Source organism: Diadema antillarum, unplaced genomic scaffold (assembly GCF_040938485.1).
Source record: "Diadema antillarum isolate AM-2024a unplaced genomic scaffold, OU_Dant_1.0 seq00001066_RagTag, whole genome shotgun sequence".
In the NCBI taxonomy this organism is placed as follows: domain Eukaryota; kingdom Metazoa; phylum Echinodermata; class Echinoidea; order Diadematoida; family Diadematidae; genus Diadema; species Diadema antillarum.
The window spans coordinates 254,958-282,081 of record NW_027271892.1 but is presented as its reverse complement, the minus strand read 5'-3'; the positions used below and the strand labels follow the sequence as shown (position 1 = coordinate 282,081).

The 27,124-nt window shown below is 40.2% G+C and overlaps 1 protein-coding gene across 1 annotated transcript; it reads right to left on the bottom strand.

Moving 5' to 3' along the window:
* Positions 1 to 10,458: 10,458 nt before the first annotated feature.
* On the bottom strand, positions 10,459 to 20,444 carry LOC139743293 (cytochrome P450 2J4-like). The gene is made up of 5 exons (XM_071653786.1): positions 20,115 to 20,444; positions 13,669 to 13,792; positions 12,178 to 12,933; positions 11,340 to 11,633; positions 10,459 to 10,649 (listed from the first exon to the last, which is right to left on the bottom strand). The coding sequence occupies exons 1-5, from the start codon at positions 20,442 to 20,444 to the stop codon at positions 10,459 to 10,461; spliced, it is 1,695 nt and encodes a 564-aa protein (XP_071509887.1).
* Between the last annotated feature and the right edge of the window lie 6,680 nt (positions 20,445 to 27,124).

Here is a 27,124-nt window from a genome sequence, read left to right as displayed (position 1 = left end):
CTGGAGTCTAAACTCGTCTCCCAGGGCAGTGCAGCTGGGGATGCGCCAACCAAGCGTGAAAATTGCCATAGATTTGTGTGTGGACCGCACAGTCATGGTAACAGTGCCATCATGTTTTCAACATTTTTTTCTTTTTTTCTTGTGTGTGTGTGTGTGTGTGTGTGTTCCTTTATGGTTGTTGTTTTGTTTACTATTTTGTTGTGCTGTTCTGACTACAATTCATTCCCAGTAGGCGCTCAAGTGTATCCTCTATTGCTTTGAAACAGCAGCGCTGTAGTTGCAGTGGAAAGGGTAGGGTGTGATCCAATATTCGTGAGGCCCAGGCGGCCATGGTGTTGTGATCTCCACGTATCTGTTCACATTGTTAAACTCTTTATGTGCCATGTTCGCCCGCCCGACTCAGTCGACAGCGCGCCAACTTTGCACATTTCGCTCAAAGGCACAAACCCGCCCAAACCAATCGATAAATCACCAAATAACACAGCACAATGAAAGCTTCACTTGTGATTCTATTCCTAACACATATATGTGTACATGTATAGCTTGAGTTGTGTGGCGATCAAAAAACAAGGGGTGTTTTTTGGGGGTTTTGCGAGTAAATTCTAATTTTCTGACATTGTGTGTGCAATCGAAAGTCATGCCTCCATCACCTGGACGCTAACGTAGCTACTGGCCATTTGAAAGAAAAATCATCATAGATTTGTCATTGAAATTTACATCATTACAAAGCTTGGAATTTTCTCACCTCATTGCATATCCAGCATAAAATTTCTTTAACAAGCTACATGGATTTGAAAAACAGGATGCTTTCTCAAGGCATGCCTGCGATGCAGTCTCAGAATGATATGGCACTCGGGGGGGGGGGGGGGGGGGGGGGGGGGGGTTACATTGTAGTGCATAAAGAGTTAAAGGACAAGTCCACCTTCATACACGTAAGGATTGAGAGAATGGAGTGATAGTGATAATAGTAGAACACATCAGTGACAGTTTGAGGAGAATTGGACAATCTGTTCAAAAGTTACGAATATTTTAAGTATCTACGCAGTCACTGCTGGATGAGAAGACTACTACAGTGTATGATGTCACATGCATACTACTATATAAGGAAAATAAAAAGAGAATTTCACAAAACTGTACTTTTTGAATGAAGTGCACATTTCTTTGACTTGCTACTGACGTATGTTAAGGGTAATATTATTCCCCCTGCCTTCTGAAAGAGAGAAGTCGAGTGTTCTTTTGTTATGCGAGAAAAATGGAAATATGTTGAGTTTTCTTTATTCTTTCTTTATATCGTTGTACTCATGTGACATCACAAGCTATATAGTCTTTTCATCCAGCCGTGACTGAGCAGAAACTTCAAAAATTCATAACTTTTTAACGGATTGTCCGATTTTGCTCAAACTCTCACTGATGTGTTCTACTAACATTGCTGCATTCACTCAACCCACGTGTCTATGAAGGTGAACTTGTCCTTTAATAGGGGCTGTAATATTTGAACCTTAACCTACATTCCGTATGCTGAGCTGACAAGTAGGAGAGATGTTCTGTAATTGGTACAGAACTCAACCATCATCAAGTATGAAATGGCATGCAGCAATATTAAAAAGCCATTTCATAAAGTATAGTGTAGCTCACATGTACATTTCGTTCAAACAAAGAATGAACTTGCGCAGGCCTGGTCACCAGAAAGGTCCATCAATTAACATTTTAAGAAAACGCCCATTTCATTGATTTACATTTAATGCGTCAACAGTCTCTTTTTTTTTTTATTGCCAAACACTAGGCTTATATGAATACTGTGTTGCTGTCAGGTGGATGTGCTGGCAATCATTATCTATGAGGATTAAATAATTATGATATCACAAATGCAAATCTCGGTGAATTTCAACACCAACATGCCTGTTATGGCAAATTACCATTTTCTGCTCATGTGCAAAGTAGAAGTATGAAATGGCTTTTAAAGGGGACCTCCAGATGATTTTCAGACTTTTACATTTGAACAACTATGAATTAATCAAACTGAGTACAGAGTTTCAGAATTTATAGTGATTGGGATAAGGAATGAGAATGTTTTCAAAATTTGCAACAAATTGCAACGAACAAGGATGATGACATGACAGCCGCACCATAAGAATGCATGAGTTGGGGCTCAAGGGAGTAGAACAAAAGAAGAAGGCATGCATAGATTTTTTACAGGTGTACTTGTTAAGCAAGCGGTATTGTTATGGAATTACACTGCTACATTTCTGAAATATATGAGGCTTTGATGTCATCAACACTGTTCAGTGTAATTTGTTTAAGACTTTCAATTTATTAGTTTCTCTGCTCAAGGACCACAATAAATTCCACGAATCTATATATGGAGCTGTTGATTTATGTACTACACGATGTCAAATTATGATAATCGTCCGGAATGCCCCTTTAATATCATGATATTCTGGTTTGTCACATGAGTTGCCCATTGACTGAGAGTAACTTGCTTGCATGTTGTGATATTGCATTAAGAAAAAAAAAGTGCTATCGAGATCATGCCACTAATAATTGAAAAAAAAAATTAAGCAACAAAACCTAAGACTCTGTAAGAAATCATGTGTAAAGGTAATTAGTAGAAGAATTATGGTGTGCAAAGCTTGTTTGTGTCAGTTGTTTTTAAATTATGGACTCTGTATTCATGTGTGTATAATATTTGCAGTCCCTATAGAACATGTTTTTAAAGTAGATTCATTTATTTCATTGCAACTGAGTGAAAAATTGCTCTTCATCAATGTAAATGAGCAACGATTATTCAGTGCTTGGAGTAATAGCTATTATAAAAATCATGGGCGTACACATTCTTGTGGGATTTGAACTCGAGACCTTCTTGTTGCTAGACAGGCGTCATATCCAATACACTGCCAAGCTTTTGCCCAATAGCCAGAGATGGCTGTCATCCATTAAAGAAGTGGATACTGCATATTCATTCAAATTAATGATACTTGCATCGAGTTGATTTACTTTGCGTCTGATCAACAACTTGCCCTTTATTGACACCTTACTTTCTTTGCTGATTGGTGCTGATATCTAGAAACTTAAGTGGTAGTGAATGGGATTATTCACTCTCCCAATTCCATATAAAGCATGTTAGGTAACTCAATCGCGCATCTGTTAATGCAGGTCATTAGACATTTGTCAACAGCAATAACTTATAACATGTGTTGACTTGCCGGCTGAGTACGATTTACATTTGCGTGATGCAGTGTGATAGCTCATTGTAATTGGTTCCTTAATATGTCACTTCATAAATTCATTCTTATTTCTAAGTTTTGTTGTTCAAGGCAATTTTTCTCACTTTTTAGTCATGAGTGCAACTAGCCTTAGATGAACATCAGTTGCAAAATACAAAATTAGTTCTGCTCTCTTACTGACACTCTGTTGGTGGGCAGTCCATCCTTGCTGAGGAGAGGCGATAAAACTTATTTGCTGCAAACTGAACTGGACTGTGCCAGCTTACGTCTACTCTGCGAACTGATGAAGTTGTTCACTTCTAACGAGATTGTGAAATGATACCCTAATCACAGTCTTAAACTATTGATGAGTCTGACAATTTGCCTTATACATGGAAGCTACGTTTATCACTGATAGTACCTTGCTTAAAATGTAAATGCATGCAGGAACAAGCTTAATAGTTACCTTTCTCTGCCAAGCTACTTCCATTATTAAAAAGAAAAGATAAAGAAAAAAATGCAATGGATTGCTTGCATTAGAAAACTTGACGTCATTGGTTTGTAAAATTGTTGCATGCAGTGTCACAGTCACAAATTGATTTTCTGAAAATTTCAACCAAATTTTATTTCCCTTTGTTAGTCAGTGTAACACAGTTTTAATAGAAAGAGATGCATAAGATATGTTTAAACATTCAATAATGTTATTACATGTTTGCCTTTTTAAGTCAGTACTGGTTTATAGTTTCCTTCCCATCCTTTCCTGGTTTGGTGGAAGCACTCTGGACTAAGTTGTTTTATTGTAGCACTCTCTTTTTCTAGAAGAATGTCACAAAATTTTGATCTCTGTTGTCTAGTGCTTGAGCTGAACAGCTCTTTTCTAGCTCCATGATGTGAAGATACAATAAACACGAACATTCTTTGTTACACGTCTACGCAATTCATTGTCTGCCAGTAACTGGTCGCTCTGCCCTCGCACTCAACCATAATCGGAATAGCCTTGCCGAGGTCCTATTCTCTCCATAAGAGCTTCAGACCAGCGACCAGCTCCCCTTCATCCTTGACTTGTGTGTCTGCTTCATATGATAAATTACTAAAGAGCATTAGCATTGTTTTAAACTTATGTAATTGTATCCCCCTGAACAGAGTTCGGGGGATACTATGGATTTGGCCTCCTCGTGCCACCGCCGCGTGCGCCGCAGAGATTTTCTTGTGAGCGCTTTACCGGCTGCAGTTCTTCTCGGATCATCTTCAAATTTGGCATGAAGGTGTATTATGGTAAGACGAAGGCGCCTATTGTTTTTGGTCTTCGGGCCCTAGCGTGTTCCGTCTTTAAACATGAAAGGAACTATGCAATGTAAATGCATGTTGATTTCTGTTAATTCATGATACCCTTGACTTCACTTACGTTGTATGTGGCCGTATGAATATCTTTATATACAAATGTACATGACATATATTTCATAATCATTTCATTACCAGGTACTAGTTTTGTTTTGTTTTGTTTTGTTGTTTTTTCATTTTGATTACTTGTCTGTGCCCATATATACACATACACACACACATGGAAATCTTCAAGACAAAGATTCCCCCACTGACATCATCTGCTGTTAACAAAAGACGTTGAAATGCACCTTTACCTTACAGAGTATTATATCTTGCTTGGTTCCGTGGTAATACATGTAATATGATTAATCAAAATACATTGCAGACATATTTACTAGTACATGTGTGATATTAAAAATGTATGGCACACATATTCATTTGGCCACATAAGTGATGATCAGGGTACTGTATTAAAAAACTGTATAAAAAAAGTCAACATGCATTTGCACTGAATAGTCCCGTTTAAGCACTATACCACATGTGTCTGCGAGAACAGAGCATATTCAAAGTTTGAACATGTTTGTGATCAGTATTCAACAAGGCACTATACCACATGTGTCTGCGAGAACAGAGCATATTCAAAGTTTGAACATGTTTGTGATCAGTATTCAAGTAGTCACTATTTTTCAATGCAGAAGTATCAAGAATGTTCTGCAGTATTTGTAGCACAAAATATGGGAAAAGATGATATTTAGGTGAGGCTTACATCAATATTGCAACTGTGTGTGGGCCTAGGAGGGAGATACAACATTGGGATACTATTATGTGTCTCAAATCATGATGTTGAAATTTTTGCTTGCTCTGACATTCCTCCTGTTCTTCTAAAAACCCTGAAATACAGAAACACCTAGCCTTTAGTTTTTAAATTCCAACTTGTTGCGGGATTACAGACACAAAAGCATTTCCACAGTCGTGTATTGCCTGTATATTTGCTGCATTCTTTTGTTATGAAGGTATAGTAGCACACCAAATACTTTCTCTTGTAAAATCATGTCCGAAGTATAAAGAAATGAATATCTATGTAAAGCTTTGTCATTGTAATATGTGTGGGTGCTTACAGTGTCTTGTTATGCAAAGTTATATAATATAAAATATGCCATACTTTTACATTTTGAAAGCTCTGCTTAACGTTAATGTGCCTCACTTTCTGAAATTGCCAGATTTTGGCTGACTGAGCTGTTGGATGATACTCAGATGCATGATACACACCCCAGCAGCAAAGTTTTAAGAATTCATGATGCAACTGTACTATTTAGAGGTCTATGAACCTAGTCTTTGAACTAAACATCACAAATGGTGCACCAACAAACTGTTCACTGCATTGTTCATTTTAACAGTGTTGTCTGGGGGAAATACTGATGTTGGTCATTAATGGATTCTTTTTTTCTTCTTCTTTTTTTTTTTGGTAGTAAATGAAAAAAAATCATGTTCTACCCAATTTTTCTAAACCTTCATGTAGTACACAATATCAGAGTACATGGTACCATGCAGCTCTCATATTTCAAATTGGACATGTTAGATGGTGTCACCAACAATCAAGAGCATTAAGGAAGAAGGAAATTAGCGTAACTTAAGGTCATTCGTAATAATTTTGAGGCAGATTACGCATGTGTAAGTAGCAAATTTGCCCAGCTTGATCTGTGGATACAAATTCCATTTATGGAATCATTCATTTGAAATAATCAGATTTTCCTCAAAGAAGAAGGTCCATACCATCAGCAATAATACATAATGAGTCCTACATCAATTAATGCAGAAGAGAGGCAGAGAGAGAGAAAAAAAAACAACAACAAACAAACAGTGACAAGAAGTGTGTTGTTTAATAAATAAAATTGCATGTCATCAATCATTTCAAATGTCAAAATTTATATTTGTGTTCATTATAGTGTTATCACATTCAATATGCCTTGAGCTCGTGTTAATCACATGTTGAAAACTGACAGACACTGTCCCAAAATATAAAATCAAAAAATGAGATTCATATTTAATTTATGATACTCAGTATACATATTTGATATAACGCTTTAAGCTCGTGTACATCAGTGGTTGAAAAATGAAAGGTATCTGTTGCAAACTTATACATAATTATGTACATAATATGTTTACATTAATGATATGTATCTCCACCTCTCAGAATCATGTGTGTCAACAGCTGATGTTGAAGTATATACTACTATGAAATCTATCCAGTATGCCTACTGTCATTTACTCACGTGACCTCCACTTCCTGTGCCTTTAAGAAAATGAACATGAAGGTGCCTTCTACATAGTGTTTTTGTCTTACCACCACCACCCATTCAGACAATGAAGTGCATGATGAAGTTGGATGACTTTGATAGAGACTAAAATGACAATGACGTTGCAATGGTTTCAAGGTAAAACACAATAAGAAAGGAATAGTTGATTTTCGTGTATTTTCACCAAACAGTGATGTGAGAAGCATCCACAAAATATGCAAATTGGAGGTGATGACATCATCACCTGACAAGGCTCCCAATTGACCTGCGCATAGATTTTCACCAACCATCCCCTTTTCACATGAAATTAAATATAAGTAATACATTTATCCTATAGACATCATCTTGTCGCCTCTTTGTGGTAAAAGGGGTATCTCACTGAGCAACGAATGCTTATGAACGTTGCGAATTTTGGATTCGCTTCTTCTTCTTCTTCTCTTCTTGCTTGTGGTCTGTCTGTCTGATCTGTCATCTTAAGTCTTATGCAGTGAAGACTGCGTCCTTCAGCCAGGACCTGGCAGCAGGGGTGAGGCTACGGAGGGCAGTCCACCCTCCCGCCAGGCGATAGATGGTGCAGTCCTCTACCAGGTGATCTGCTGTCTGTATTTCCCCGCAGTCGCATCTGTCTGTCTCTGAAAGTTTCCACTGGTGCAGGCATGCTTGGAAGCGCCCGACTCCAGTGCGGAGTCGATTAAGGCGACACCAGTCCTTTCGTGGGAGGTCGCAGCCAGGGGGATGAGGTGTAAGTGGCAGCATGCACCCTCCTGGACCTCCCCGACCCCCGAGGGATATACTTTGTTTCTTTGGCATGGCGACCTACATGGCAAATATCTCTCGATGGGGCGATTTATACAGTAACCATATGGTCACTTGTTGGTAGCATTGGTGAAGTAGAAAGAACTTCGGCGACACCGTCTTACAACCGTTTGCAGAGACTTACGACTGTTTTGCAAGCGCTTGCAACTGTTTGCTGAAAAATGAATTCGCAAAGAAATTTTGAACATGTTCAAAATTCAATTACGACCAAAAAAAAAAAAAATGTTTGCGACAAGGAAAACTGTTGGCGAATTTTCTTGCAACCTTTAGCGAACCTTTTGCAACCTTTTACGTACCCTGGCGAGCATTCACCGTACTCTCTAAAAAAAATCGAGTGAAAATATTCACTCTTAAAAGAGTGAATACAAAAAAGAGTGAATTTAGAGTGAAATTGTAGTGAATTATGAGTGAAAATGTTCATTTTCACTCATTTTGGAGTGACCTCAAGGATCACTCGAAGATTTTGGAGTGATCCCTGAGGTCACTCCAAAACGAGTGAAAACGAACATATTCACTCAAAATTCACTCCAATTTCACTCTAAAATCACTCTTTTTTGTATTCACTCTTTTAAGAGTGAATATTTTCACTTGATTTTTTTTTTTAGAGAGTAAGCAAGCATTCACCGCTCAGTGAGACACCCCCTTAACGTAGAAAAGATGATTCTTACCTGGAAAGGGGGCGAAATTTATAAATTTTGACCCCAAAGCATGATATTATGATCAGTTGCCTCGGAGATTTGTAAGACAATTTTAACACTATTGCGCCTTCTAATCTCTGTATGTTATAAGATTGTAGATACATACCACTGCTCTGTGAAATCATACATTTAAAATTCCATAAACTTTGGTATTGAACGTCCATCAGGGTTTATTTTAGACGACTTGAACATCGAATGAGGTTGTGTCTCCATCTATATCTGACGTCTGTGTTGTTCTCGATCGAGATTGTGTAGATTAATTTATTGGGATCTATTCACGCCTGCTTTCATTCTGTTCAGTGTTTCCCCTTTGTAATACCTGGGCCTTGCATGTAAAGCACAATAGCTGCGACATACATGATTTATCAAACGATCTCAATAACAACTTTTTACGTATTGTATTTTTTGTGTTTGTGTGTTTACATAAGTTTTGTGTCACTCCGTGCGTATGTGTGCTTTTGTTCGTGGATTTGATTTTTGTGTTTGTGTACACATACATACGTTTGTGTGTGCGTGTGTGTGTTTCTGTGTGTATGCGTGTACACGTGAGTACAGAATATGTTGAAATCGTAGCCAAAAGCGGTAAGTACAAGAATTCAAAGCTTTGGCGGCACAAAACCTGAACCGTATACGACCTTTTACTATGCAGAGCTGTAACTTCACAGTATGAAGTGCCTTCATTTTGACAAGGCTATAGAGAACGTCAGTAAGAATGTCTGTCTAATGACTGACTAGTATAGATTTTTTTTTTACTTCATTATAACGGGAGTGCACTGTATCAAAATTATGTTATTGTTCAGTCAACACCTTCTAAAACAGTCGTTTGAAACTCTGAATATAGGCTATAGTTCGCTCCCGTTATAACGGAAGTCCTTGGGACCGGCGCTTTTCCTTCGTTATACATGTATCGAAATTGCGTTATATACAGTATATACTAGTACTGGAAATGTATGAATACTATGTCGATGATAACCTTTTGTCTTGAATTTTTACTTCGTAGAGCGAGCATTTCGTTATAGCCTCACTTGTTACAATGAGAGTACACTGCGATAGGCCTATACATTGTATTCAGGTGCAAGGTACAAACCACATGAAACTTTGTTCGCGGCCATGATGACATCTCCTCAGCTAATTACAGTGCACTCTCGTTTTAACGAACACAGTTTTAATGAAAATAAATGCTCGTTACAACGAAGCGAAAACTCAGGTCAAAAGAGTGTCACCTAAACATTTAGGCCTACGTACTTTACTGTTCGGCTATAACGGAATTTCGATAAAGCGAAAGAAAACCGCAGGTCCCGAGGACTTCGCTACAACGGGAGTGCAATAGTTATTGTTCAATTAACACTTTCTAAAACAGTCGTATGAAAATCTTGATACAATTGTATGATTAATGTTCTTAATCTGTCAAGAGTTGAACGAATCATTTACTATGTCCTGTTTGACTTCAGTTTCTTGTGTGAAGGTCATCTCACAAACTGAAGACTGTGGCATGGATATTGTCCGTACATTTGAGGGATCTGAAATTGTCTCTTTGATCTCTCGGATGAAGTCGACTGCGGATCCCACGTGTTATCCTTTCGATATTTTGCACCATTGTGGACTGTATACACCAGCTCATCATGTCGAGATATGGAAACCCTGTAACTTTTGATGGGCTTAAAACGATAGTTGAGGTACATCAGCAAACCCTGTTTGATGTAGGGTTGTGGTCAGTTTGACATTTCAAAGGATCTGTTGTAGCTTCATAGATGACACCACGGACTATCAGTCACACCGTTCCTTGTTCGAGTGTTCTGTCTGCAGCGGTTGTGCCTCAAAAGCCGCATTTTCATTATCCACATGTTCCGGTGTTGTATCGGTGTTTTACCGCTGTTTTACCGCTGTTGTACCGGGACGGGTGGCAATGTGAAGGCGCACGCTTCGTCACAGACTACAACGGTGAGATGTGTCACGGTATAGCTCCGTAACATTCTGTTACTAGCATGTGTCCCGTTGCAACACCGGTGTTGCACCGTGATGGATGTCACTCTGAAGGCGTAACCGGTAAAATTTCGTTGCAAGGCATTTTCTCCCCATTATACCAGTCCGTATTGTCTTCTTAGTCAGAACTCAGAACATTCATTCATGGCACTGTCTTATCTCCACGACAAGAGAGAATGGTTTGGGGGTGTAGATAATAGACGACTCGCCAAGATGTCTTTTCGGAGCCCACGAGTCCGGTAAACGCAGAGAGAAGTCTTTGAGAACGTCGACGAGGACGCTTCTTACCAAGGTGAGCGAAAGTAGCTTTCCGGGACAGTTGCGAGGTCCTGAAAAGAGAAAGTGAATAGAAAATAAAAATGGTACAGATATATTGATATCAAGTACATGCTTTACACTTTAAAAATAATTAAATGATAAATCCACATTATTGTCACTCCTTCAAACTAACCTTTAGTTAAATGTTAGATCTAACACCCATATTGTTCAATTTTACACTAAAAAAATGTTTTGAGTGTTACATGTAACATTTACAAAAAGGTTGGGGTAGTGGCAAATTTCTATATGTTGATGTGCAATTTCTTTTATCATTTCGTTTTCCTGAGTGTATGAAAACAATAACGTTGACGGTGTTAATACATGTAGTGCCATTACCTTCATCAGTTCTGTCACCGCGCTTTCTGAGCGTAGGAAAGTTCCTGCAAATGAGCACTTAATTGGTCAAGGGAGACTTCGCATGTATGTATTGTCATTGGTAAGTGTATTTTTACTGCATGCATGGCGATCGATACGCGGGTCATACTTGATGCATTGACTGGGCTTGTTTATACCGAAAAGTTTGCGACATGGTAAAACTCACTTTTGAGCCTTGTTTGAGCAGGCAACTTTCAAAACTCGCTTAGGCTCTTACCCCGTTAATGTTTAGCACGGGAATGCGCTTCGAGTTTCAACAAGTTGCCTTCTCTTCGCATGTTAACATTCCTAAAAACTGATCGTAGTTCCATATCATTCATGCTCACCAATCGAGAATCCCATTATGTCCGTAGAGGTCAGGCCACCACTTTCGTCGATGTATCTGTCTGGACGAAACACCAAGGGATCTTCCCACTTCCTGGGGTCTTGCTGGGCAAGCATGATGTTGGACAGTAGAATCGTGTCACGTGGTATGTGGAACCCGCCAATCGTTGTGTCGCGTGCCGCGCAGTGCGGCGCGCCAAGTGGTGCTGGCGGAAACAGGCGAAGAGTCTCCAGGATGGTGGCCATGGTGTAAGGAAAACTCTTGTTCTTCGCAAGTGCCGATGGCCGTTGGTTGCCTGGAGACAACATCAGAGAGTCAGAAAGGAAAACAAAACAAATGTTAATGACAGTACGCCTATTGTTTGATTAGAGCTAAAGTAACGTTTGCCAGTTTCCTCTCGCCAAAGATGTGATCATTGTATGCCTTCCTTGTGAAAGTTTCTTCTCATTAGCTATTAATTACAATCGGTGAACCAACGTTAATGTGAAATCTGGACAGACTTAAATCGTTTCTTTGAATATTCTATTTACAAACAAAATGTGTATACATATTATCATGTCCATTTCAGATATTCGCTTCACAACAAAGTATAGAAGCTATATTTTCCCCCTGTGATGAATGTCATTTAGTATGTATGCGTCATTATGAGTTTCTAGCCTGAAACTTAGTAGCCTTTTGTCAAGGCCCTCTCGCTGTGTGGTGGTGATCGAATGGGGGCGAACGAAGCGAGCTCAGCTGAGTTGTTCACCTCGCGCGGTCGTGCTGGGCTAGGCTCGCTCCGCTCTCCCGTTATAGCCATCATACAGCGAGAGGGCCTTGACAAAAGGCTAGAAACTTACTGTCTTTGACCGTTGACTCCTTGTGGATCTTCGTCTGTACATCCGGATGGAGTGCCAGGTTGAGGAGAACCCAATTCAACAACGCCACCACGCTCATGCACCCGGCCTGAAAGACGTCCGTCAGAATGCCGGCAAAGTTCTCCGTGTTTTCCGCCTCGTCGACTGGATCGGACGCAGTGCGTCCTGACGTCCGTTCCTCCGGACCGTCACCATCCTGCAGTTCTTCTCGGATGCACTCATCCTCACCCTCTGATTTTCTCCACCCACCACGCTCCCAGTACAGAAACGCATCCACAAGGTGCGTCGGCTTGCCAGCGAAATCCTTCCGATGCTCCCGCACGTGATTCTTCATGGACACCATGACATCAGCGATATTAATGGACATATCGATCCAGTTGGTTAGCAGCGGCTTGAGCCAACTGGGAATGTATCTGCCGACTAACACCATGATTGGATTTGAAGTTAGGGTCTTATCTAAGAGCTTTATGAGCCTGTCGTTATCCTCCTCCATCGGGTCTTGGTGTGGGACTTTCCCCAACGCCAAATCGGCAAAGATCTTCATGACAAGGGCGTATGTCTCCGAGTTCATTGGGATCGGTCGGCCGGTGTTTTGTCGGAGTTTGCTCTTGAACCGGTCGATGTGTTTATGCAAGTGATTGCTGAAAGTGGAATCACCAAGCCCCAGGAGACGAAAACCATTCGAGAGGTGACTTCTGTTTTGACGATGAAGGGGTCCAGGCTGAGTTGTCACAATACCTGTGGATCGAGGAAGGGGTAGGGTGAGAGAATAATGATTTCAGTGTGCTGAATTGGCAATCCCTCGTATTAAAATCTGTGTCGGGGTTTGTCAAGGAACACACTTACTATGCAAATGCACTTCGACTTGTATTGATTCATTATTCCATGATCATCACTTTTGGGGTAAAAAGAATATGTAAATGTGCCATACATAATACATTCTTTCTAGTTTTGTTCAGATTACGAGGATATACCCCCACACACTAAAAACACCTCCCAAGCCAAGATTCTGCCGGTGACGTCTGCAAATTATCGATAAGGCATACATGTACGAGCAAAAGGTATATCGAAATGCTCTTTCCCCCATTAGAGACCAATCAAGCATAACCAAGCATATTTCCCTGCAACGTTTTTTTTTTTTCTTACCACATCAGTAACATGGAAACAATCAAGTTATGCTCAGTCCTATATAGGGAAACATATGATAACCTGTTATATGATATATGTTTATATACATAGTGCGAGAGATTGTTCCTTTCCCAAACGTACGCGGTGCCTCATTGAAAGCAGTAAACACAAGTCGCGGGAAAGTGCAAACTTATCCGAATCTTCATATTGGATATTTTCGTGTTTGAGTGCGTGAGTGACCTCATTGTTCTCACTTCATGCACTTATGATATTGTATTTACAAAGACATTCTGTAACAAACACGTGACACAGACACGTAGACACAAAAGATGGCCCTTTCTTCACCTCTCGTATGCTGTGTGGCGTTTATCATAGCCTGAGGCCGGTGACTGCAGTTCGCGGCATTCCGCTGGAACGCTTCCTTGATCAGGTCGACGCTGCTGAGAACGACCATCCTCGTTTTGCCGATCTGTGTGCAGCAAAACGACGACGCGCAAATCAGAGAAAATGACGTATATTTAATGAAAGGTCTGTTCTAAAGAGGCTGAGGGTGATTCAAACGTGCACCTTTTGCATAAAGAAATTAGCACACCAATTATCAATTTCGACATATTGCAAGCTGTAAAGAAAACTTCAAATATCTATTTTCATTATACAACGTCATGGACTATATACTAGTAGTGTACTGCCTATATGTGAAAAGAGCTAAGAAACACATTATCTACTTTCGAGTGCATTTTATGCACATTATTACTTTTTATCAATCCAAGATTCTGATTGGTTGAAATCGAGGACATGATTGAATTCAACAATTACCTCCAATAATCAATGATAACTGTTCGAAAGGAGTACTCTACTGCTCTATGCTGGTATGAAGTACTCAAGCTGTCTCATAGTACTTCATAGTACCAAACCACCCATGGTACTAATCAGCCCTCTTTTGGTTCGTAGCGGTAAGAATTATGCACATTTTATTTTGACCCTTGTGCGAAAATTTGCACATTGCTACTTGGATTTACCACATGACATTCTGCAATTGGTAAGTGAAATTTTATTCGATTTAGTTGGTATATAAAACAGATAATTGGACTGCTTTTATCCTGGGCGTTGTTGATATCACTGCCACTCATGGGATCTCAACTTCATGCCATGTGACCCTTTAATAGAGCCAGCTTCTCGGCTCACAGCATTCCGAGCTTGGTTCCACTATTGCTGCTCCAATTATATTTAAAAAAAAATGAGAACCCCCCCCCCCCCCAAAAAAAAAAAAAAAAAAAAAAAAAACACACACACACACACACATACACAAAAGATAATGTTTCAGAACGAGAAGCACATCCTGCAAAACAAAGGTATCACCCTCTCATCCTCCACCCCCCCCCCCCCACACACACACATTCGTAAAAGCAAACATCATAGTAGGAAGTATATATGCCGACAAAAAGCCTGTTGTGTCTCGTTGAGCTCTCACGCTCTCTCATATTCCTTGCTTGTTAAGCCAAGGGCAAGGACGGCTTCGTTTGGCTTCTGTTAGGTGATTGGCTATACCACTCCAAGACGCACGAAGTTTATCCGGGGATGACGGAGTGGGCGGACTTTGTATCGATTCTTCAGAGCAAATTGGCCCTGCCAATGACTGTCATCAATGTTGTTACCTTTTGCAACCTTTTATGACCCTTAAGACCTTTTCGAAGAGCAGTGATATACACAAGGGAAGCAATGCTCTTATAACAATACGTCAAAACAGCTCGAACTCTCGATATCTACCGGGAATCAGTCGTGATTAGAATATTGAGTGGCAGATGATAAAGTAAGGGCAGGGGGTAGCTCCATGGTAAGGGCAAGGGCGATCTCTGTATACTGCTCCACGTTGATGAGAAAAAAAAATCACAACAATACTCTAAACGCATTTTTTCACCTCGTCAGTTCCCCCAACAGGTTATGGTAATGCATTCAGTTCATCACCCCCCCCCCCCTTCCCTTACCACAGTCGTGAGAATCTAATAGGCGCTAACGAGCTCCCTGTCACGTACGTGTGTATACGTGTAACAACAGCGACTTTAAAGGGATGGTAACAGTATTGGTGGAGATGAAAATTGGGCTTTAATTTTTTTTTGCGAGATACCAAGAAAACACGAAATAGTACAGAGCATACCATTTTAAGAGAAATTCAAAGATTATTTGATGAAAATCGGGTTTGGAATAGCTGAAACATCAAAAAACAAAGTAAAACAAAACGATCGTAATAAAATGTGGGTCCCACACGTTATTAGGGTCACTCCATTTTGTATATCTCAGCCATTTCAAAATCAATTTTCATCAAATAAGCGTTGAAATCCTCATGGAATTACATGCTCTTATATTTCGTAAGGGGTTTCTCACTATCTCACCAAAATGATAAAAACCTGAAGTTAAGTCTCAACCAAAACTCTAAGATCCCTTTAACTCTGAAAGGCGATTGGCTACTTCTTCAAGGCGTACGAAGTGTTTATTCGGGAATGATGGAGTGGGCGGTCGGACGTAGGCCTATAGTAGTGATTCTTTAGAGCAAAATGATCGCCCTGCCCAGGGCTGTCACCGCTATTGTTGCCTCTTGCGACCTTTTATGACTATTTCAAGACCCTTTTCAATTGACTTCGTAAGTAAATTGATGAAAAATAGACTAAGTGAGAAAGATTGAACTGGCACGCGGCAAGCAGTACACGTGTCATGATGCGAACATTTAGCGACAGCTGTCTAGTGTAAGGGCATGGAGCTACTCTGTTAGTAGCTCCATGGTAAGGGCAAGGACGGCCTGTATTCACTCTTCCGTTTTAGTTGATGAGGTGGATTGTGTAACAAATGCACACACACACACACACACACACACACACACTCACACACACACACACACACCACTGGCGTAGCCAGGGGGGGGGGGGCGATGGGGGCGGTCGCCCCCCCCCCCCCCCCTAAGATTTGGACCGGGGATTTGGGAGGCGGAAAAAAAATGCCTGCATACTGTATGCATGCACATGAAGCGGGTCTCCTTTGCAACCTTTCATCAAATAAGATATTTTTTTTTAATATTTCACTCAAAGTGTGCACCAGATCGTTGAATTTCAATTCAAAATATGCAAAATCTCCCGTGCTTGGGAGGGGGTATCCCCCTCCCAAACCCTCCCCCTCTGTGCCTCTTTCATTAGCTAAGTACACTTTTTAGATTTACAAACAATTCTGAATAATTCTGAGTGCACAAGACTTATCACTTACATTCCGAAACCTCAAGGTTACCTCTTGTATAAGGGGAATTTCCCCTTTTAATCGACCCTTTCCTCCCTCAGCCCCCCCCCCCATCAGTTTTTTTTTTTTTTGGTGATTTCCCAAATGTTGATTCCATCAAATATGCGTATACGAGATATCTCAATTTCAACCTTAAAGAGATAAAAGCTCCATCGGAAGGGAAGGGTGGAGATAACACTCGCCCACGCCTTCTCCCTGCTCCCCCCCCCCCCCCCGCCATGCAAAGAAGTACATTGTGGCTATACCCAGATCGCTTTATTTCAATTCTAAAAACGCAAAAGTTCCGCGAGCGGGAGGGGGAATCCCCCTTCCCCTAAGCTCTACCTCACTAGACTTTATACATACGCACAGATGGTGCACATTCGGAATAAGAGCTAAATTCCGTGATTTTAACACTTCGATGAAAAAGTATTGCACCAAAAATTTGCACCAGATCGCTGAATTTCAGGTCTGAAAACGTAAAATCACCTTCGTGTGGGAGGGGATGTGCATGCCCCTATCTACACCCTCGTGTGCATGCTTTTTCTGTTTGATTGCTGAACAGACAGCGTTCATGATATTCAGTGTAAGAATTAATACAAGAAGACTAGTGTATTTAAATCATACCATTTTATAGGCAATTGTTCAATAATAATCTACACTAAAATATACTGCAACCTTAAACAAGTGGGACTGTTTCAACTCGTTAAAACACGCATCAAATTGCACCATTTGCAACGTCAAAATGCAAAAAGTTCTCACCGTGGGAGGGGGGACACCCCCCTCCCACACCCTCCCCTCCCCTCCCCCCTCGCTCGCTCAGCTCGCTCGGGTTCAGTCGCGTTCATGATTCAGTGAAAAGAATTAATACAAGAAGTGTATTTGAATTATACCATTTTATAGGCAAATTGTTCAATAATAATCTACATCAAAATAAACTGCTACCATAAACAAGTGGGACTGTTTCACGTCAATAAAACGCGCAAAAACATGCATCAAATTGCACCATTTGCAACATCAAAATGCAAAAAGTTTTCTTACTGTGGGAGGGGGGACACCCCCCTCCCACACCCTCCCCTACCCCCTCGCTCGCTCCGCTCGCTCGGGTTCAGTTGCGTTCATGATATTCAGTGAAAAGAATTAATACAAGAAGTGTATTTGAATTATACCATTTTATAGGCAAATTGTTCAATAATAACCTACATCAAAATAAACTGCTACCATAAACAAGTGGGACTGTTTCACGTCAATAAAACGCGCAAAAACATGCATCAAATTGCACCATTTACAACATCCAAATGCAAAAAGTTCTTACCGTCGGAGGGGGGACACCCCCCTCCCACACCCTCCCCCCCCCCCCCCTCGCTCGCTCCGCTCGCTCGGGCTCGGTCGCTTCGCTCCCTCGCAGACTAACCGCCCCCCCTAAGATGAAATCCTGGCTACGCCGTTGACACACACACACACACAATACACACAAAAACGCGCTAAATGTCCTCCCTGCCAGTTCAATAATGCGCTCATGTCATTTTCTTTCTTTTTTTCTTTTCCCATTGCTACATAAGAATCCAATAACAAGCTCCCTATTTGGCCTATTTCGCGTTAATGACGGGTACTTTTGAAAAATTATTAGCTATCATGCACCCCAACACTGGCATAGTTTATCCGGGATTCGGGAGAGTGAGGGGACTTGAGTCCGTGTTTATATAGAAGTACAGTATACTATTCGGGTATTCGGGCTCGTTTTTCGAGGGCACGCGAATAGCTTGAATCGAACGATAGGATTTCCTCACACCGGTTCACATAGGAGGGCACTATTCGAAAGTACCGAATAGCTGCGAAAAGTATAGCAAAGTGGGAATCGAGCTTGTTCGATTTTCTTGCAGCGTATACCGTCTCTCGTTCATGAAATAATGACACTTTTGGTCTGGATTTGCCCTTTAGCAAAAATAAGCATGTAGACTGACATTTTGATGCAGTTTAGAAATTGTTAATAAGATTTGCTGGGATGTAGGAGGAAGAAATCCTCACTGCACGGGATGGTGAGTTGACGGTGCGGATGATGGTGTACTCGGTGCCGGAATAGCGAATAGCGAATAGGCCCTACCGAATACCGAATACCGAATACCGAATACTTCTACGTGAACGCAGCCTTATGAGAGAAATCTCCCTGCCAAAAGGCTGCCATCAATACCTCTTGCAACCTTTTACGACTTTTTAAGACCTTTCGACTTCGTATGCAGGTAAATTGATGAATAGTGGTCGACAAAACTGTAAATTATTTATCGCGGGCACGGATGAGTGGGTTAGGACACTTGGAACAAAACAGCTGAAACTCCCGATATACACAGGGAAGTATCGCGATTAGCAGTGAGTGACAGATGATTCAGTATAAGGGCAAGGACGATCTCTGCATGTTTACTCCAAGCTCCGCACCAATGCGCTGGATTAAAACACAAGACAAAATAAAACAAAATTAACTGGATTCGTCCTTGCTATGTTGAAGTTCCCGATGTATTCAGTTCATATCCAGGGAGGTGGGAAGCATACCATCCCCCCCCCCCCCATGCAAATCCAATAACAAGCTCTATTCCATTCATTTCCAGAGACACCAACTCTCCCGTTTCGACGGGTGAACTCCCGCCGAAAGCCCATTTATGCAAAATCTCCCGTTCTCCCGCTTGAGATTTAATTTCTCCCGCCCTGGCTCTGTGTCTCCCGTTGGAAAGGATTTCTTACTTATTGCCATCGTATGTTCGAAAATAAGCCTTAGATAGCACCAGAGAGCATCTAGAACCCTAGAGCTATAAGAGAGCTAGACCTGGACCCCGGCCGCAAGTAACTTTGCGCTTCGCGCTCGTGATCGCACATTAACTTGGAGTCTCCCGTTTGCTAGGGGTTTCAGGCGGGAGAATCGCCAGATCAGAAGGTGCTTGGGGTTGGAGTCTCTGCATTTCTTATAATGACTTTGTCAGTATACATGCTTGTACCTGGAGTCCAGTTCGGTATACATTAATGTATTGGTTCGTGATGATAATTATAAGCCTTTTGAGAAGGAGTATACATGTATATAATTTCTAGTAAAAAGGATTACATTGCCACTTATTATTGACAACATTATGTTATGGGTGATAGTATTCCTGTTTCTGAGAGAGGTAAGTTGATTTCCCCTTCATTATTACATATACAGTAGTAAAAAAAATAAGATGTTGAGGAATATATCTTCGTTATCTATCGTTGTTTTGCCGTGACGTTACCAACTGGTGCGGTCTTTTCATCAAGCGATGGCGGCACCAAAACCATTAACAAATTCATGACAGTTGAATAGACCCTACGAGATCGTTCGATTTCCCTTACAACTTCACAAATCAAATTTGTACAGTACATGAGTTTTAAGGAGATAACTATACACAAACATTTTGTTTATGAGTTTTCTCTGCATACATCCTGTGTAAAAATTATTTTAAAAAAAATAAAAAAAATCGTTCACAGCCCCTCAAATGCTTACTATTCCAAGAAGAAAGCCATCGTACCTGAAGATAGACGATAGGACCGTGTAACTTGGTGAGATCAGCCAGCTTTTCGAAGACGTCGGACCGAAAATCAAGCAGGGAGCCAAGAAAGGGAAGTCCACGGGGGCCCGGTGGAAGTCGATGAACTCGACTAGCGTATCGTCCCTCATCACTGTGATGACGACGTCCCGCCGCGCTGAGCAGCCTTGGAATGATGTAGAGAGCGATTAAACACGATACGATGGTCACTAACAAACTGAGGTTGAAGCACCCTCCGGCAATGTACTCATCACTCGCAGTAGTACCGGACATCGGGTTTTGTCCCCCTATCTTGTCAGTGGCGTCGGTCATTGCTGCTCAGGTTTTCAATGAAATGTCTACCATTTTATTTTGATTGGTGTGTGTTGCTCCATGCAACAACGGAATCACATCAATTCTGAAGCACTGAGTGGTTACATTATGATTCTTCTTTCACATTGGGCAGAATGTGATGTTACCTGTTTTATAATTGTAATCTGCATCTTATTAAATCAAGAGGATATTGCCCCTGTTTCAATCCAAAGTGATGAATATGATTAGAAACACCTATTATTGTAGAACAAAGTGTGAGAGCGCGATTTCCTTCGTAATGAGTATCTGAAGAGTAAACCGAGGTATCTCGCCATATATTATAATATGCAGATGCGATGAAACATAAAAATATCCACTGCTGATACCCGCATGTAAGCAGGAGGACAATAGCTGACTAACACAAAAACACCACGCAGGAGAATCGAATCTTCCAAGTGGCGACGGCGAAACACGCTCTGCTCATTCAATCTACTGCGTCAGAGTGCGAGGTAACGCATCGGGTGTGTGGCATTCATTCATTCACCGTCGGGATCAAAGCGCTCGATACAAAAACACTCCGTTTTCAGCAGCCGCGCGGGAGAGCTTTTATCTTTTCAAACCTTGTCAAGTATAGGGAATACGTTATGCTCATCCAAGCTACTGCGTTGACTAGAGTATACTGACAACGTAGGCTTTATCATTTTAACTATCCATCCATTGTGATCAAAGACCTTTGCAGGCTGATTGCCTACCCACGCACGCAACAGTGCTAATCTGACTTAGGTTGATCGCTTCCCCGCGGGCACGCTTCCTTGAATTTGGGATCCCCCTTCTTTCTGAAGGAGTCAATTAAGTGCTCTTCCATTTAACTACATTATGCTAGGAAAGTAAAAATGTGTTGATTTTTCTTCATGTTTGCCTTATAATTGTTGTCCATAATGACGACATGAAGAATATTTATTCTTCTCAAATAAAGCGATGACGGCACCGAAACTTTAAACATTCATAACTTTTGAACGGATTGTCCCATTTTCCTCAAACTTTCACTGATCATTTGTGTTCTACTAATATCGCTGCTTTCACTTAGTCCTACATTTATACTGGGTTTTGGCTTCCTTTAATTTCTGTGAACGTGCACATAATGAGGGACCGAGCTACGAGGGAGGCGTTAGCCTGTGAGAAGAATCTCTTGGCAATATTCGGCCTGTGTGTGCAAATTTATGTGTAGGGCTGATATACATTTATATGCACTATCGATGCACTTATTCACTTTCCATGCTCTAAGCCGCTCCTCCAGAGAGTGTGAATTTTGAGACCATGGTGGGACCAAGGAAGAGGTTCTTGATTTCAACAATTTTATGCTAATTACTACGCGGAACAAAAATAAATCCGTTCAGTTTTTCGTCAAATCTTCAAAGAACGCATGTATCTCATAAAGAAGTTCACATCTAAGCATTGTTTGTGCACGATAAATGTAATCGCTAACGTTTTGTTTAGCACTTATGTAAGAGTGTTAAGTCTTTCGAATTAATAGGCTATATTATGCACGTTTCTGCTTGTTTAATGGCATAAACAAGTACAAATTTCACATGCCGATTTTTGTTCGCGTGTCCTATTATCCGATTATCTGCGTATAATGATAATGCTGCCAATAATACTGAAAGGGACAGCGAACTACTGCTCGATAGGTTTGTTTTGATTGAAAAGTGTTGTCTTTTGTCGAAGCAAAAATGGATAACTCCATCTCTTATGCATACAACTTTGCTGGTGCAAATTGATTATTTAATTATCTGTAAGTTGCCTTCCTGAACTTAAACGGACATGCACACACACACAAAAAAGCAACCAAAAAAAAAAAAAAAAAAAAGTAAAAGGGAATAGAAGCAAACGGAGTCAAAAGCATTACAGAAGCATCATCATTTTAATTACACAATTGAATTAAATAAGAGTATTGCCATAAACAAAATAGAAGCATTTGTTTCCTAAACGAATACAAATATAATTCAGATAGGCAATCATAACGAGTATGAACATACACACGCACAGATGGGCACAATCCAACGCAAAACTAACTGTGTGATCATGAATGCATGTGTGTGTGTGGGGGGGGGGGGGGTGGCTTACAGTGGGCGGATCCAGAGGGGGGAGCACCAGGGTGCCCGACCCCTCTTGATTTGTTGTTAAAAACAAAAGAAATAGAAAAAAATGAGATGAAACCCAGAAGTAGCACCAAAAATACTGTTTGTGCCCCCCCCCCCCTCTCACAGAATTCCTGGATCCACCCCTGGGATATGCACTCTTCAAGTGAAAAAAATTCACTTGAAGAGTGCATATCCCAGGGGTGGATCCAGGAATTCTGTGAGAGGGGGGGGGGGGCACAAACAGTATTTTTGGTGCTACTTCTGGGTTTCATCTCATTTTTTTTTATTTCTTTTGTTTTTAACAACAAATAAAGAGGGGTGGGCACCTGGTGCTCCCCCCTCTGGATCCGCCACTGTATGCCACCCCCACCCCCCCCCCCCCCACCCCCACCCCAAAAAAGATAAAAAAATAGCCAGAGAAACCAAATTGCAGCGACATGGAACAGACATAGGTGTTGAGGCAGAAATAGTGACAAAAGAAATGTGTTGACACTAGTTTTGTGCAGTGAAAAGAACAAAACAAAAAAATGTGATAATAGAATATTTTCTCTCATACCCCCCTCAAAAAAAAAATACTATAAAACAGGAGAAAAAGCTGTTTTAAAGCTGTAGTAAAACGCAGAAGGGGAAAAAAAACTTTCAAAAGACGGAATTAGAGACTATAGGCCTAAGTGTGCACTGCACTTGTGAACCATCAAAACACATCAAGCCTTTGGGGTGATTTACAAGTGTTTTTGTTTTTTTCATGCACCTAAGGCACAAATCAACTAGCATGTTTTATCACTAACTCATGGTTCTGTGTATACTGGATCCAAATATGGCTGTATTAAAGAACTCTAGGTTCACCAATTTAATGTTTTGTTTGTTTGTTTCATTTTCCATCTGAGAAGATGGCTGGATAGCTAATGTTCAGCTGTACTAGCTAGTGTTCCATGGGGTCCAGTTGGATGTGAGGCAGGACCACTCCACCAGGTTGTGCACCCTGCTCTTCGTAATGAATGAATGAAGCAGGATTTTTACGTGCATGAGTTGCCACTCTCTTACACAATGTAGCTTGCAGCTGATTCACATCCTCTCATGGTTAGGCAGCTACTTTTCACAATACGAGTATGCCAGACAACATAAACTTTTATCAAACCTCCCCTGGGAAATTTGTGCCCATCAATACATTGTACATACAAAATATAAATATTCTTCTTTGTTTGTTGTTCCAAAAAGAAACGTATCACAACTCGATATTAAAAATAACAATAAAAAAAAATGATACACAACATACTTTGTCAAAACTGAAAATGAAGTGTCATATTCTGCTGCTAAGATATTTCACACGCATTAAACAAATTGCCAACACACACTTCTCCTGTAAGAGAAAGTATCTCCGATAATAACCTCCATTATTACACTTTATTCATAGACAGAAAAAAAAAGTTCCCAACATATGAATTAGTTTCAACACTTGATATATATTTCTTCACCTTCTCCTTTCTTCAATAACTTCAATTATGTACTTACAATGCAATGGTTACTTAAAACTGATGACCACTGCAGTGTAAAAGCTGGATTCCTATTTGTGTCATCTTGGTTCCTATCTGTGTCACAGATGATAATTACTTCAAAATTTACTGGAATGTCATAGATACAATAAATCAACTGACACTATCACATGTACAACACAGATGTACATTTTTACAAGATAAAGCAGAAAAAAAAACAAATAAAAAGCTAGATAGAATAAATTTCTTTCTACCCTCGTCGCACAGAGAAACATGCAAACACTGAGCACACGGCTATTTAGCACGATAAATCATCTCCAGAGTCCTAATTGCAATTAAAGGGAAAGTCCTAATCACTTAAAAGTTAGTCTGAAAAGAACAAGTACAATCTCACAAGCATGAATAAAAATTTGCTCAAACTCAGACTCAATGTAAGGAAGTTCTGAGATTTTAAAGATTCACTTTTTTTTTTTGAAAAACAGTTCTTGAAAAGCTGCTGGTATGCAAATAAGACAGATGATGTCATTATCATCCAATTTTCCGTTGATTGTGTACAAAAAATATATATATGAAATTTAATTTTTATGCTATACTATAAATGTAAAACAAATGGTAACTCCCGACTAAATAACTTTCAAAATAATGATCGCTCAAACACATTAGGATTTGAGGCTGAAACATAATTACGTTTGAACAAAAAGACTGGATATTCAAAGTTTTTGCGTACAAACTGTATGGTAAGTTGTGAGGCCATGACACATCATTAACACACTCATTTTCATATTCATATTAAATGTATTAAAAACTGTTTACAGATAAATAAGCAAAATTCCACAATTTTACTCTTTCTTTTCAGACTAACCTCTTAACTGGTTCAGAATAGCTCTTCAATATAAGACTTCTTTTTCTTGTAATATACTTCATAAGAGCAGTAGCAGCAACAAGAAAATGTGCACTTTGTTTAGGTAATTTCACTTTTGACATTATAACTTTTCTTTCAAAGAAACCACCTGGGTGTACTGTCCACTAAAAAGTGGTTAAAATAAATATCTTCTAACAAAAGAAAATAGAGTATACATTTGTTCTGTGAAAAATATTTACTGACATCAAATGGTGCATATAAATATTGGTCAGTGATTGGTCACAACGCAATCACATGACTGATGCAGCGAGGATCAAAATTGTCATATTGTTACCATTGATATCACGTCAGGCAATGTGATTCAAGAATTTGACTGGATGCAATGGGGCTAGTATAAAATGATGTGTATCTATGTAGATCAGTTCATAGTACAGTCAACCTGGCTTAAGTCGACCTTGCATTAAGTCGAATAATCGCCTAAGTCGAAGGTCTTTTCAAGTCCTCTTCTCTATATGCTATTGATTTTGATCCCTCAAAAGTCGAATTTTCTGTAAGTTGAAGCTATTGTGAGTATTTCTTCAGTCCAAATAGATTCAACTTAGGCGAGGTTGACTGTTATATTGCCTAGTCTGTCACTGTACAAATATACTGCTGAATGGTCCCTTGGCATTTATATTTTCACTTCTGGGTAATATTTTCCCTAAGAACTACACATTTTAGGAAAATATTATATCACGGGGAATATAAGTGACCTGCCACAACAAAAGGATCCTGAAGTTGCTAACGGCTGAGCTGAGAAAATTGAGTTTGAAGTCAGATCATCAAAATCAGTCAAAACTATAGGATTTCTGTTTTGTACATAATTTTGTAGTCTAATGTATTGTCTAACATCTGCCGAAATTTTGAGGCAAAATGATCAAAGGAGAGGCAAGAAATCAGCATTTTTCTGGGCCATGATTTTTATGCCTCCGCCACGAAGTGGTGCCGGAGGCATTATGTTTTCGGGTTGTCCGTCCGTCCGTCCGTCCGTCCGTCCGTCCGTCCGTCCTTCCGTCCGTCCATCCGTCCGTCCGTCTTTCCGTCCGTCCGTCCTTCCTTCCGTAATGAATTTTGTGGACAGCGTAACTAAAAAACCTTTTGAGGTATCCTAATGAAACTTGGCATGTATGTGTATTAGGGGGTGAAGTTGTGCCTATCAACTTTTGGGTGCACATGCTCAAGGTCAAAGGTCAAAAGGTCAAGGTCAAATACGTAAAATTTCACTATTTCCACCATAACTATGCAATGCTTGAAGATGTTTTCTTGAAACTTAGTGTATACATGTATTACCCAATTAAGATTCTCTGGTGAAAGTTTGGGGTCATGAGGTCAAAGGTCAAAGGTCAAAAGGTCAAGTAAAAATATTAAAACTTCACTTTTTTCTCGGTATCTTGGAAATTGTTCAAGGTATCTTCATGGAACATAGTATATATACATGTACTGACTGGCAGTGATTATCTAGAGAATTTAGGGTTCATGGGTCAAAGGTCTGGGGTCAAAGGTCAAGAGCAACACTTCAAAATTTTACTATTTCCCTCATATTTATGCAATGCCAGCAGGATTATTATTATTTTTTTTTACACTTGGTGTATGAATGTATAACCTAATAGAGATTCTCTGGAAACTTTCTTTTTCTTCTTTTTTTTGTTTGCCTCAAAGGTCAAAAGGTCAAAGATCAAGGGAAAGTGCTGAACTAACTTTTTCCTCCATATCTCAGAAGTGGCTCAAGTTATCTTGAAACTTACTACATATTTATGCATGTTGTGCCTGACAGTGATTATCCTATGAATCTTAGGGTCAAAGGCCAGATGAAAATGGTAACGATGAACTTTTCAATACAGAAATTGCACTTTTTCTCCATACCTTGAAAATTACTCAGAGCGTTATAAACTTATGAATGGGTCAAAGTCAAGTTAAAGTCCTTAAAGGGGAAGGCTAGTACCTGATCAGTGGGAATCAGTGCGAATGCTTGGGGATGATTGTTCCAATCCTTGTGGGATTCATTTAAGAGTACATTACATATCTACGGTTGTGTGAAAATCATTTGCATCAAAACGGTCTCATATTCAAGATATGTGCAGATTAATGCCCCGTCACTGACCAGGGACGCTTACCTGGAAACATTAAACTGCACATTACTTGAATATGAGACCATTCTGAAGCAAA

Bases quoted from the DNA above. Each gene is read 5' to 3' on its own strand.
- LOC139743293 (XM_071653786.1), bottom strand. From the start codon at position 20,444: ATGACCGACGCCACTGACAAGATAGGGGGACAAAACCCGATGTCCGGT. The intron at 12,934-13,668 runs GTGAAGAAAGGG...CTCGATCCACAG, and splicing joins CGCCACACAGCATACGAGAG to GTATTGTGACAACTCAGCCT. The intron at 11,634-12,177 runs GTAAGTTTCTAG...TGTTGTCTCCAG, and splicing joins GGAGTCAACGGTCAAAGACA to GCAACCAACGGCCATCGGCA.